This window comes from Barbatula barbatula, assembly GCF_947034865.1.
Source record: "Barbatula barbatula genome assembly, chromosome: 2".
Classification (NCBI taxonomy): domain Eukaryota; kingdom Metazoa; phylum Chordata; class Actinopteri; order Cypriniformes; family Nemacheilidae; genus Barbatula; species Barbatula barbatula.
The window spans coordinates 1,538,186-1,552,150 of record NC_136767.1 but is presented as its reverse complement, the minus strand read 5'-3'; the positions used below and the strand labels follow the sequence as shown (position 1 = coordinate 1,552,150).

Genomic DNA, 13,965 nt, shown 5'->3' with positions numbered 1-13,965 from the left:
AACGCATTCTTTACTGCATGTCCAGAAAATGTATCTTAAAATGACGATCATTCCATTACAACCCATGACAGTGCTAATAAACGTACAAAATATTGACAGTACAAAAAACGTGTGCACATGTGTGTCTACTTAGAAAACAGTGAATGATGAGAATTAAACATTTTTATTTGAAAGAAAAGTTACAGTGTTCATTTTACAAAATGCAACAACTCCCCTGGGAGGACGCACGACATATATACAGAACTGTCCCCCAAAAATAGTCTTTACATAAAAATAGAACTCTTAAAGCACCGAGAACACAAAATTAATTCACAGCCGTTAGGAGCAGCGTTGAAGGCCACGCCATGTGCATGACGTCACAACACGCAAAGCTGTACTTCATAAATATTTAGCTCGACACATTACTTTAAATCAACCAACAATCTAAATGTCGATAAAGCTATTCAAAATGATTTGAATAGATAGACAAACTGCTGAATTTAAAATACTGTCGTAGCGGTGTGCATCTTCTGTATGAAAATGTTTTTTCACGATGTTTGAGTTTGACAGAAATCCTAATCACAATTATTTTGGCCGATATTGATATCACGATTACTAACGGACTTGAAACAACAACAAAAATGTAACAACAAAACAAGTTGCATCATTGTAGATTCTTGCTAAATGGAATGCTGCTAAATAAATACATCACCTTGATAATGTTTTGTTATTGTTGGAACCCAAAATTCAAGATTTATTGTGATTAATTGTACAGTACGAGTTCAAGCGATAGTGTATCTACTAGGAGCTCTTTACAATGACTTGGACAAAATGTAAACGTTTCTACAATCTTAAAAATGATCTGAGATCATAACTTAGTTAATAAAAAATCATAACAAATGTAGTGTATTCAGTAAAGCTGAATACCAAACTGTTTAGTAACAAAACATTTATTTGACAAATGTTTTAAAGCTTATGATCACAAACTAATTATGTAGTTTTGCAGAGGTAAAACACCGTACGGTCACAAAACCACTGAGACATTTCTCAAAACATCTTCTTTTCCATAGAAGAAAGTCATACAGGTTTGGAAAGACATGAGGGCGAGTAAATGATTTAGAATGTTCATTTCTGGGTGAATTACCCCTTTTACAAAAAAGATATCTTCAAAGCCTCCAAGGTTAGGATGTGGAAGAAAAATAGAATCTCTTCTGTTTTGAAGTTTAATAAAGAGCACAACATAAGCAGCCCACACATTTAAATGAACCAAAACTAAAAGTTCGAGTTTTCCGATCATTGACAAGGCAGTGTGTGTGTCGGCTGTTCTCCGAGCTCATGACCTTGAGCGATGGAATAAGTAATTTTCCCGCCGTAAAAGCCAAATAGAAAATGGGAACATGATGACTTTTACTGATCAATATATACCTTGAAAATGAGAAGTTTAGGATAAGTTTCTTTTTTCACTTCAATAAAAATCTAAAAATAATGTATCCTCGTCCATAAAAATATATTTTTGACCTATGCTGAGACTCTTTATTTTAGAATTATAAAATAGTTTTTCATGATAGATCATTTCCTGTTTTTTGAGGGTTGAGAAATACTGGAAACAGGTACTTAGTCGCACATCTACAAACTGAGCGTCTTGTGTTCTTACAAAATACTTCACGTAAAACAATGGCTCAACCAATAAAAGTAAAGAAATAAATTAAAGTCTTCTTCGAAACTTGGCAGAGGCTTCAATATATTACATTAACCTTATCCGGAATTGTTCCGAACGTTGTTAAACGTAGGGCCGATAGTTCCTGGACTTCCACCTTTTCGAGCGAACGCGGAAGAAGAAGAACATGACCATGAGGAAGACGCAGGAGAGGGCGTAGAGCAGCACGCAGAGACTCATGTCCACGCTGGAGAAGCCCAGACCCAGGATCGTCATTCCCGGCCTGGGTTCTCTCTGGACGGCCCTTTCTTCATCCCCCTCGATGCGAGTCCTCTTCAGATGTTTAGGATGGTTCTCAGGAGACGGCTTGACGTTCTGCTTGAAGTCAATTCTGCCGTGGGGTTGAGTTACGTGGACTTTGGGATGTTCCAGAGCTGGAGGGCCCGGCTCTGATTGGCTGCTGCTGGTGTATTTTGGAGAGAGGTTTGAAGCACCGTAGTGCTGCTTGAGGAAAGCGAACACCATCTGCTCATTCCAGACATGCAGGCCATCCTGTTCCTCGTGGCATGAGGGGCAGAGATCAGGAGTTGGCCACAGAGTCTTGGGAAACACGGGGTCCTCGCTCATTGAGCCTGCAGAAAAAGTGACAAATAAACTGTGAAGGTGAATGTTGAATCTGTGAATGACGGATCTTTACTATCAATCAGTTTCTCTGTCGGACATCATGTCTGTTTATACTCTGTTCCTCCGCAGTTCTGAACAGACTTTCCTCTTTCTTTCTTTCTTTCTCTCGCTCTCTCGCTCTCTCGCTCTCTCGCTCTCTCGCTCTCTCTCTCGCTCTCTCTCTCGCTCTCTCTCTCGCTCTCTCTCTCGCTCTCTCTCTCGCTCTCTCTCTCGCTCTCTCTCTCGCTCTCTCTCTCTCTCGCTCTCTCTCTCGCTCTCTCTCTCGCTCTCTCTCTCGCTCTCTCTCTCGCTCTCTCTCTCGCTCTCTCTCTCGCTCTCTCTCTCTCTCGCTCTCTCTCTCTCTCGCTCTCTCTCTCTCTCGCTCTCTCTCTCTCTCGCTCTCTCTCTCTCTCGCTCTCTCTCTCTCTCGCTCTCTCTCTCTCTCGCTCTCTCGCTCTCTCGCTCTCTCTCTCGCTCTCTCTCTCGCTCTCTCTCTCGCTCTCTCTCTCGCTCTCTCTCTCGCTCTCTCTCTCTCGCTCTCTCTCTCGCTCTCTCTCTCGCTCTCTCTCTCGCTCTCTCTCTCTCGCTCTCTCTGTCTCTCTCGCTCTCTCTGTCTCTCTCTGTCTCTCTCGCTCTCTCTGTCTCTCTCGCTCTCTCTGTCTCTCTCGCTCTCTCGCTCTCTCGCTCTCTCGCTCTCTCGCTCTCTCGCTCTCTCGCTCTCTCTGTCTCTCTCGCTCTCTCTCTCTCTCTCTCTCTCTCTCTCTCTCTCTCTCTCTCTCTGTCTCTCTCTCTCTCTCTGTCTCTCTCGCTCTCTCGCTTTCTCTGTCAGTTACTCTTCCTTTTTGTTTTCCCTCCCTCTCTTTCTTTCTTTCTTTCTGTCGTTTCATTTTTTCTTTCAGTAACTCTTCCTATTTGTTCTTCTGTCTTTCTTTTCCTTTATTCTGGCAGTTATTCTTCCTTTTTTAACTCTTCGTTCCTACGTCCATTGCACTTCTTCCTTTTTGTTTTGCATTTCCTACATTCCTTCTTAGATTCTTTTTGTCTTTGGCTCTTCTTCCTTTTTCTTTCACTTTCCCTCAGGTCTTTCTTTTTCTTTTCTTCCTTCCTTCCTTAATTCATTCTCTTTCGTTGTTTCTTTCAACATTTCCCCCTTCCTATATTTTTCTTTATGCATTATTGTCATCCTTCTTCTTCGTTGTACTTTTAATCTTTATTTCTTCCTCCCTACTGTCTTTTCTATCTATATGTCTTCACATCCATCTTCCCTTCTTTTTCTTGTTGTTCCTAGTTTAATTTCACATTTTCATTCCCATTTTTCTCCCATACTTCAAGACTTAATTACAAACATTTAATTCCACAATGACTGTACATTTATGCATGTACTAGTGCGTATGTACTACATGTACTAATGTTCCTGAAGCTCCCAAAGTACGGTTGCTCTTCAGGAACATTAACAGAATTACGGAAACATTGAAGCAATGATTGTAGATTCAGAAAGAAACACCTAAACTGTGCATCTTATGAACAGGACTTGTTACCAAGATGTGATGCATTATTGCACAAGGCCTTGAGTCTTACCTGCCAGTCTTGCGTTCACCTGGTTGTGTTTTCTCCAGAGCCACAGTACCGCCTCATCCACAGATTTGACCTGGTTCAATGACTCCAGTGCCATCTCTTCAAAGTGTTTACCACACTCCTGGCAACCGAAGAACGTCCCAATGTAACGTCTCATAGTCTGAAGCACTGCCAGAGGATCCTCTTCCAACCCTGAGAGAGTTTGATCACAGCAATACGAATTAACAAACACTCTACTTGCAAAAGAGCCAAAGAAGAATCTTTTCATTCTGTTTTGTATTTCAACTGAAATATCTGAAACAGGTTTTCGCTTCTTTGTGCCACTCATACCAGTGTTGGCGAGAGCGTCAGGTCGGCTGGCAGCCTGGACAGTCAGAACGTGAAAGAGGGTCCAGAGGGAGCAGGGATATCCTCTCAGTGCCACACTGCTGCCCTGGCATCCCACCCACTGCACACGATCACTCAGGTAAAGCCCAGAGATCTGAGACATAACACACACAAGCAGCAACCAAACCGTCAAAAACCACATGCTGATTGGTGGCCCTGACGTCTACATCAGAGCTGTAATTTATCGAATGTGCGATGACAGCAGCCCCGATAACCTAACCATTAAACAACGGTGCTTCTTTTGTGTCTGTTGCATCCACGCAAATGTATTAGCACATTTTATTTACTAACAAACCATTTGAAGACAATTTTAAACAATAATACAATTGCAAATCAGAGGAAAACATATTTAGACCTATGATCGATCAGACTGATACTGATGTAAAGAAATTGTGTTACGATATATTGCGATAAAAAATGTATGATGTGTATTGTAGAGCTATTTGTAGAGTGATTTTTAAGGATATATCTGTTTAATCGTGCTTTAAGAAGGCCTCTCTTTGGATTAGGGGTGTCGCACAATTACTGTGATACTAACAGATACTACATTTACCAATATCGCGTGAATTCGACACATTGAAATATCGTAAACAATTTAGCCCCCGTTTAAAGTTTGGCCTTATGAGCCAAAATATCTGCCTAATTTCATATTTTGAAAGTGATTTATTGAAGAAAAGAGAGAAAACACAAAATAAACAGATGAATCTGACTGATCATTTAAAAATGTTATTTTGCAGATATTGTGACAATATCGTTATTGTGAATTCTGATATCGTGACCCCCTTCCTCTGGATTTAGTTTTCTCCCTTCATAATTTGACGTTGAAATTCATTTTTCTTTTCATAAAAACAGACAGATTAAATTTGTATTCATTTGCGTACTGAAGAATCCGTTCAACCTCTGAATGTTGTCAATTCAATAAGTTTTATGTACTACAAAAACACGAGTTTTTGGAACTCTAAAATAAATACATTTGTGTTGAATTCTTTAAATTTGTTCTTTAAATATCATGATAATATCGTACTGTGAACCCAGTACTGTGTATTGTATGAAACTGCAGGAGTTTATATATATCATATATATATATATGTTTTCTGATAACCCCAAATGACACAAAAACAAAACGATTAAATCCTTAAAAACAATATCATTATTAAAACACTCAATATGTTTAGGTTGTGATATCTTTGAGGAGTCTTTGAAAGTGGTAGGGCGATAAACAAGCTTTTCGATGGCTAACTATCTCACCCTCATCTTGTTGTTAACCAGGTCCAAGATGGCATCATAAGGAATCTTCTCCAAAGGTAAACTCACTAGCCACTCCAGCAACGTCTCAAGAAGTTTCACCACAGACTGGCGACCTGGAAAAAGCTGAGATCCAAGAGGCCAACTAAACACTCGTAAACTTTCAAGCTCAGATAAGTGCAGGTTACTAAAACATTTGCAGTCTGAGAAGTCAGTTCAGACCCGAAGAGAAAGCTATGTTTGTATTAAAACACTACCTTGGCGACAACCGTTACAAAGTCCTTGAAGATCTTTAGCTCCTCTCCTTCTAGGGTCTTGTGAGTGGCCAGTTCGACTCTCAATAGGTAATGTAATCCTGACTCCAGATCAGCCATATATACTTCAGACCTGGCCAAACAGATTATTCACATCTTCTGATATAAAATTGAGCTATCAACAACTAAAAAGCCAAAAGAACATCACATGAAGCATTGTATCAAAGTGAAGTTAACATGCTATGTCTACATTCTGAAGAAATACTGCGTTTAAGGGATCGTTTTCCTTTTATTGGGCAATTCTCACAATAAAGCACGGAAAGGCGGTAAAAAAGAGCCCACCCACGAGCATAGGAAGACCCGCTTATCAAGTTTAGCTGTGTTTGTTAGTTCACAGCATTTCAGTGATGGATGTTATATAAACGGTGGATATATTGCTGGATTTGGAGATCGTTTGAAACAGAAATTAAATGAAATGCCGAAAGTCAAACTAAGCCATATGTTTGTTCTTTGTTGGCAACCGGCGTGTACGTCCATAATGTGAACAAAAGACACGAAGGGATTAATGCGATGATGTGTTGTGGGCTGGTGCTGTAGTTCCCTCCCACTGCCTGCCTCCAGCAGCTCGTGTTTTTCCGGAAAAAATGGTACGGCTTTCTCTCTTTTTAAATTTGATCAAACTAAATACTCTTCGAAGTATGTAATTATAAAGAGCCCATTTAGGGACATGGGGTGGAGAAATATGAAAGGGAAGAGAAAAATCTTTGAATCTTTGAAACATATTTGTGTTATCTCGCAAAACTCTTGCATTCTCTCGCGTTCGGACAAACACTTCATGTTTAATGTCCCGCTGGCAGAGTTTGAGACTAGCTCCATACATAAACATTGTCTATAGTCGCAGATTCCAGGACCAATCCTGTTAAGTGCAAAATCCGAAGATCATTAGGATTCTAAAAACAGTAATTAATTGTTAATTAATCCATTGTTAATGTACAGAGTGGGACAACAGGATGTTTGAATGTTTTGCGAGATAAAGCAAATATCGTGTTACCCGATCTTTAAGAATCACAGACCCTTATATATACTAATACAACATAATGCAAGTATATGACTTTGTATTATTATATAATGCAACAAAACTCACTTTGTGAAGTCTTTCCACTCCACCTTGGCTCCCTGTTCTTTACTCCCAGGTTTAAGATGCTGTGGGGATGATGTGGACTGTTTTCGGTGTACTCCAGGGAGGAGCTTCAAAAATGAAGAGAAGAAAAAGCGCAGCGTCTTCTGACTGTTAACGAAAAGAAAAATCACATATCAACAGAGCTTGAATCTGATAATTAAGCCAAAACTAATTCATGAGCGACGTGTCACATACACGTGCATGACTGCGTGCGTGCCGTTGGGGTGGAAGAGATACACGGTGGGAACCGAAGAGATTCCTAGTTTTTCCATCAGAAGCTTGTCTGAGCTGAGAGCCCGCTTCACTGTCAAACCCTCATTCGGCATCAGGTCCAAAATGACCTAGTTAAACAGAAAAAATTAATCAGTTATCAAACCTTTATCTTCTTTTTTATTATGAATGTATTTTATATGAACTAGTGAGCACCAAAACATTTAGATGTAAGCATACGGCATCGCACTTCTGCCAATACGGATCAATGATTCTGCACTTATTGAATGGAATTCACCATGTTGTTTTTACAGTAGCCCTAAACCGCTCTACGGAGTGTGTGTCGTATATACGTTTTCTCCTTCAGCAAAGTGAAAATGCGACGGCATCTTTGTCCTGCGTCAGCCACCATAGTGCTTCGAAAGAGAGAGCCGTTGGTTGAAATTCGCAACCTTACCGCTAGATGCCGCCAAAATCTCCACACTCCTTTAAACAAGGGACTTACAGTAAATCTATACAAAAAACTGACAGTGATTATTTTTCATACCTCTCTCCCTATGTAGGAGTTTTCATCCTCCACTATAACAGCAGTGTAGTGCTCTGCTTTCTTCCCAATTAAGGAAAGAATGTCCTCGGTCCTGCAACAGATGACAATTTCAATGTTTCTAAATAGAAAACCAGACACATTTTCCTTTCTATCCGTGTTGAGAAACCTGTCCTAAATAAACATAGAGCCTTCCTGTGGAAGAGATCATACATCAGATGTGGCTGAAATCAAATGTGTCTGTTATAAAATGGTGATTTCTATTAGCAGTTTTGGCACACCTGACAGGGTCCAGAGGAGGCCAGTTCGCCGGCCAGTTTGGTATGGTGTGGTTTTGGAGGATGTTCACTATCAGCTGCCGTACGGTCTGCAGCTCTCTGTCGGCCCCTGTCAGCAAGCACACATTAGCATAACACACAGAGCATTAAGAATAACTGTAATAAATGACAAAATCTAATTCTGCTTGAACCCACCTCGATATGTCTTCCCAAAGTCGTTTGTGGTGTCATGTGCCTTGAAATACTGAAGAAAGAGAGAACAATGAAATTATTCAGAAATCAAGTTTAAAATACAAGCTCTATATCATCCTCTAATCAAGCACGACACAAAGAAAAGTCATTTGTGGTTTGAAGCTGGATACATTTGGTGCCCCAAAAGTGTTCGCTTCCCCATATTCTTCAAAATATCTTTTGTGTTCAACAGTACAAAAAGTGAGTAAACAATGACACATTTTTGGGGTGAATTCTCCCTTTTATGTATGAAGATTAGGAGACGGGCTGCGCAGACATACCCTGAAGGTGGGGTAGAAGTGGATTCCAAATTCCTTACATATGTCGAAGTTCTTCTCATGAGCACAGTCCAGAACCCCGATCAGGATTGCCTGCGACCAGTCTACGACAACAGAGACAATTTAGAAAAACAAATGCACATCAACATAAATTATATTCGGAATACTTTCTTGCATCTGCAGAAAACAAAAGAAGATATTTTGAAGAATGTTGAAGTCTATTGACTTCCATTGTATGGACACAAAAAAAAAGACATTTCTCAAAATATATTTTGTGTTCCACAGAATAAAATAAAGAGTCATATACTCATTTGGAAAGACATGAGGGTGAACAAATGAACAGAATTTTAAACATATGTCTCCAACGTGAAGGGGTATAAAGAGATTTGCAGCCTACATGAACATTCGCTAGATAGCCTGAGTCAATAGATAAATGGAACTCTGCCAGGTAGCCTAAAATCTTGTAATTCATTAAGTGGTTTTGAGCTCTGACATCCACAAGCTTGATATCAGGCCTTGAAACAAAATGATCCATGACGAAATACAGTGTACTGCTTCAAAACATGCTTTAAATGTGATAAACCGACATTCTTGTCACCAGGTGGTTTGTTATTTACACAAACCCATGAAACTATGTGAACAGATGTAAAAGCTGTCTCCAAAAAAGTGAAGCAGATGGGATGTGAAGAGCTGAAATTTAAAAAGAGAAGAAAAAGCGGGAGAGGCAGCTGATATCAGACCGTCTGTCAGTGAGGGGGAACAGCCGGGGGACAATCGAGCCCACCCCGAGCATCTATTCTCCACCTGAGGGTGGGTTTCAGGACGTGTGGGGGAATGCACAGCAGGGTCGCGCCCTCACAATAGAGCCATCTGACCCTCATTGTGGAGGTAACAGCTGGTAGGCGGCCACTCGCGAGCCACCCAGCCGACAGCTTGTGCCAACAAAAGCACACTGAAAGCATTCAACAGAGGACTCGTCTTCGCAACGTTAGTCTTCTAAAGACCAGAATAACCTCTTCCTTTCTCTCAATCCTTTGAGGAAGAACAGACAAGGCATTCCGACACATACATCATTTACAATCTGAAACAACATAAACGATACCTTACTCAAGCATATTGTATTTGTGTGATTGTACAAATACAATCGTCGGCATTAAAAAGCAGATATAACAAACTGATAGTTAATGATTTACCTGTGTGAATGCAGGAATGTGTAATGTTCTACAATAATAATCTGAGTTTTTGTTGGTAAAACAAATCTGACTAACCTTGTTTTCGTTATTGCATTTTTTTCTTATCTTATTTTGTGCGTCTCGTAACAAACTAACTTCTACAAGTTAAGACTGTTTAACGATTAATCGCATCCAAAATGAAAGTTTGTGTGTGTACTGTGCGTAATAATGTTGTATTTACAAACACATACATGTATATATTTAAGATATTAAACATATACAAATATAAATTTATTCATGTATGTGTATGTAAATTCAAAATAAATACACACAGTGCACAGACATATATAATTATGTAAACACAAACGTTTATTCTGGATGCGATTAATCGCTGAACTGCCATAGAAAGCATCAACTTTGCTCAAACATGATACAAAAAGTAATGTATGTTAAGGTAAAATATACAGGATTTAAAAACCCATTTTAATCTGGAAGGAAATTATTTCATTAAAAAACTATACTAATATAAACAAAATAGTAACATGAGCCATGTAAGTTCTGGTTCATTTGCCTCGACTGAAAGCACACAAACTGCCATCAGTAACACTTGCTGTTGTTATGCTGATAATTTAAAGAATAAGCACAAATAGGAAATGTGTGATTTTCAGACTGTGCGTTCACACGAGACGCCAATGAAACGTTAAGCACGAGTGATTTACATGTTAAATCAATGCAAAGACGCGATAGACATTCTGTGGCGCGAATGACGCCATTCGAGCGAATGAAGCAAGTTCAAAAATGATGAAGCCGCGTTAACCAATCAGGGGCTTGCCCTAATAGTGACGAGAATCTGACCCTACCCAATTAAACAAAATCAACAAACAAAATCTTCGAGACAAGGTGTTAAATCTATGTGACCTCATTTATATGAAATGTGTCAGCCTGCAATGACCTTTTCTTTGCACACACTGGCGGTTTCCACCAGAACACTGTCGGTTCTTTAGCTCGAGGAACAGCAGAAGAACTGCTGCGTAAGCATTTGATCAGCTGTTAGACCGCACCTGTATCTCTTAAGAGAGAGTTGCGGTTAATCTCATTATTTGTTCAGAGTGCCTTTAGGGGCCACAACTCCACCAGAGGTGGACTTTTTCTGTCCACCGAGATCTGCCTACAGAACGCTCTCAGCTTCAAACAAGCTCATTGCCGAGTGTCAAGTAAGAGTTTTTAAATGTGTGTCAGCACATGCGTGAGACTTGCGGTATGCTGGGATTCCAACGACAACGTGTTATTTTCAGAGCAGGGTAGATTGCTTATATAAAATGTGTAGTTAGTTACCTAATCTCTTATAGATTACACATCGGACTACTTTTGGATTACATTTGATTTCAATCTTATTTGATGTTACATACATTGAAGCACTTGTTATTAGTGTTATGGATAGCAATAGTGTTCCTATGAGTTTCCTTACAAATGAAAGGGTGTCTATTAGGGATCTCGTGCCACAAGATTAAAATGTGTCAAGATTTCTCGCATGAAGGATGTCAGGATATCAGCATGAAGGTGAAATTAGTATTGAATATGCACTGTCACTTTTAAATCATAAAAATAGACGTGAAATTACATTAGCTTAAGCAAAATTAAGTTGAGTAAAAGACCTTTTTTTCATATACTTCATCATTGAAATTTTTAAATAGTGTAAAAATCGTTTTTTGATCTTGTGTCTCGCCTCGTCTCACCCCTGATGTCTATACAACCAGACATCAAATGCTAAGTGCTTCTCCATTTTGCATGTCTGTGCGAAAGAGCTCGAAGAATCACAAACATATATAATAGGGTGGTCATGTTTATTATAAAAACATTTAAAATGTAGGCCAATTCACTGAACTGTAAAGAATTTACTGCCATTATGTGAATAATATGTAATCCTGTAATCCATAAAAAGGTAACTGTAGTTTACTGTAATTACAAGTATCTGATGATGTAATCCAGATTACATGTAATCCGTTACTTCCCAGTTTTGGTTATTTAGCATTTTGTTGAAGAAAACAGTAACCTGAAAGCGTACGGGTGGGTGTTGAGCACAGTCAGCGATAAAACAGAAACCCTCGTGGATTTACACACAGGTGTATCAACAATCCCAGGGTCACATACACATGATATCGCTCTTTAAAACCAGAGTCGTGATGATAAACAGACAGATGATGACGATCGCACGACTGATCATTCGGAGGAAAAGTTTAAATCACCACAGTTAAACAGGACTGACAAAGTAGATTGAAATAAGTGCGGTATTTTAGACATGTACCATGGTAATATCGTAATATAAACACTGGGAATACAGCCGTTCACTTTAAATATACATCCTTTAGTACGTAGTATTATAGACATGTAACATGGTAGCACCGTGGCATTGGTATACAAAGATATACAAATCATTTACCACCATGATCTTTTTAACAAGTGGTAGTACCATAGTATTTGTATAGAAGAAACCGTTCAATACCACGATATTTTAAACATGCACCATAGTATTTGTGAATGAATGTAGAAATCACTTAACACCATAGTATTTCGCACATGTACCATGGTAGTAGTGCAGTTCGTCTGGAGTAATATGACAACAACAATATCGTGAACCAATCATCACCATTAAACAAATACCGCGATACCACCACGGTAGCATCACGCAAATACTTAATGCACACGATAATTAGATAATAACGCCGCGCTATGCAAATACTTGAAATACCATCATGTTTTATTCAATCACACCACTTATATACAAACTGTTTTCACATTGCGTTAAAGCCTCAGGTGAACATATTCTGAATAAGCAGGAAAAGGACAGAGATCTCGTCACCTTTAACATCGCCCGCTAGTGCTTTCCATGTAGGCGAGTACTGGATACAGTGACCGCACCAGGACGAGTAGAACTGAACCATCCAGGCGGTCGATGAGTTCTGTAGGCTCTGCTTCAGATTATCGCTGGTCAGAATAACAACCGGATCCTCCTCCGCGTATAACCGGGTGGACTGACCCCGACCGAACAGCACCGCCATCAAAGCGCTGATCTTCACGAAGAACACTAACGTTGGTGCCATTGGGACGGAAACGCCACGCGATCTGAGGTGAGACGGGTACACAACATTCAGAAAGATGAGTCCGCTCGCTCGCTTCGATGACTACATTTAGTGAGGACGTGTATCTTCGAGAGTGTCATTGCTGCGCTGTCAAGACGCACAACTGCATCGGGGGCATCAAGTCTGCGCGTGTTTGACGCAACGCGTAGGGGAAGATTAAAACACGAATTATATTTCTTTATTGCTTATTTGTTTTATTCATATAACCAGCGCTCGAATTGAATCAAGTCCCCACTATAAGACTTTTTTTGTGGGGGTGTCGAAAATATACAATTTATACAAAAAACACAATATATATTATTATAATATGCTATATTTATTCAAAACAGGCTTGCATAAAAGAACAGGCGTTTACTGTATGTTGAATCAAATCAATACAGGCTTGGAGAACAGAAATTACTTTTGAATGGTTGTTCGGCGTTTCAAATTTAAAGTGACATGACAACAAAGCCCATAAACAAACTTGATATCAATTATTGTAAATAATTGATCCATTGCATGAATTGAATCACATTTGTTAATATTATTGTAATTTTTTTCTCAAATAAACATATCTGAGCGAATATCAATGGGGGGTCCCTATTGCCTAATGGGGGGTCCCGGAACTCCCCAACCCCCCTTCAATTCGAGCACTGCATATAACACTACAGTGATGATGACAATGAAGAAAATACACTTTCGTGTACAGAGGTATAAAACAGGGCCTTAGAAATGTCAAACTCCAAAATGTGTTTTAACAAATACGTGGTTTGTTTGAATTCGTTTTAAAGCATGTGACGGCGAGAACTTTGTTATCGGTTTGATACAGTGCATATCTAAATTGTGAATTTGAAACTCTGGTTTGTATGAACAAATTTTGTAAATATTTGCATGGGATTATGCTTGAATGGCGTGCAACAGGCAAATTACTAAATAGGTAAATTATCATTTCTAAACAATGTAAACAAAATAAAAATAAAAATAATAAAAAACCCTGGAAGTATTTAAAACCAGGCTGTGTTTTTACAATATTATTTTATCACAAATAATAGTTTATTAAACAGATCTCGTTTTCTAATGCATTTAAATACAAACCAGATTTGTTAAAAGGGTGATAAAATCCATGCAATGTAAAAGGTATATCAAAATGTCGACTGAGTTTGTCTTTTAGGTTGGAAAGTGCAAGTGATTTA

At 39.2% G+C, this 13,965-nt stretch overlaps 1 protein-coding gene across 1 annotated transcript; it reads right to left on the bottom strand.

Moving 5' to 3' along the window:
• Window positions 1-144: 144 nt before the first annotated feature.
• On the bottom strand, window positions 145-12,868 carry qsox2 (quiescin Q6 sulfhydryl oxidase 2). The gene is made up of 12 exons (XM_079450905.1): window positions 12,514-12,868; window positions 8,485-8,585; window positions 8,168-8,216; window positions 7,976-8,081; window positions 7,698-7,788; window positions 7,136-7,281; window positions 6,905-7,048; window positions 5,764-5,893; window positions 5,510-5,632; window positions 4,205-4,355; window positions 3,878-4,066; window positions 145-2,268 (listed from the first exon to the last, which is right to left on the bottom strand). The coding sequence occupies exons 1-12, from the start codon at window positions 12,752-12,754 to the stop codon at window positions 1,760-1,762; spliced, it is 1,980 nt and encodes a 659-aa protein (XP_079307031.1). The 5' UTR covers window positions 12,755-12,868; the 3' UTR covers window positions 145-1,759.
• Window positions 12,869-13,965: the final 1,097 nt, after the last annotated feature.

Bases quoted from the DNA above. Each gene is read 5' to 3' on its own strand.
- qsox2 (XM_079450905.1), bottom strand. From the start codon at position 12,754: ATGGCACCAACGTTAGTGTTCTTCGTGAAGATCAGCGCTTTGATGGCG. The intron at 5,894-6,904 runs GTGAGTTTTGTT...CTGTTTGGCCAG, and splicing joins GAGTGGAAAGACTTCACAAA to GTCTGAAGTATATATGGCTG. The intron at 5,633-5,763 runs GTAGTGTTTTAA...CTTGGATCTCAG, and splicing joins TTGTAACGGTTGTCGCCAAG to CTTTTTCCAGGTCGCCAGTC.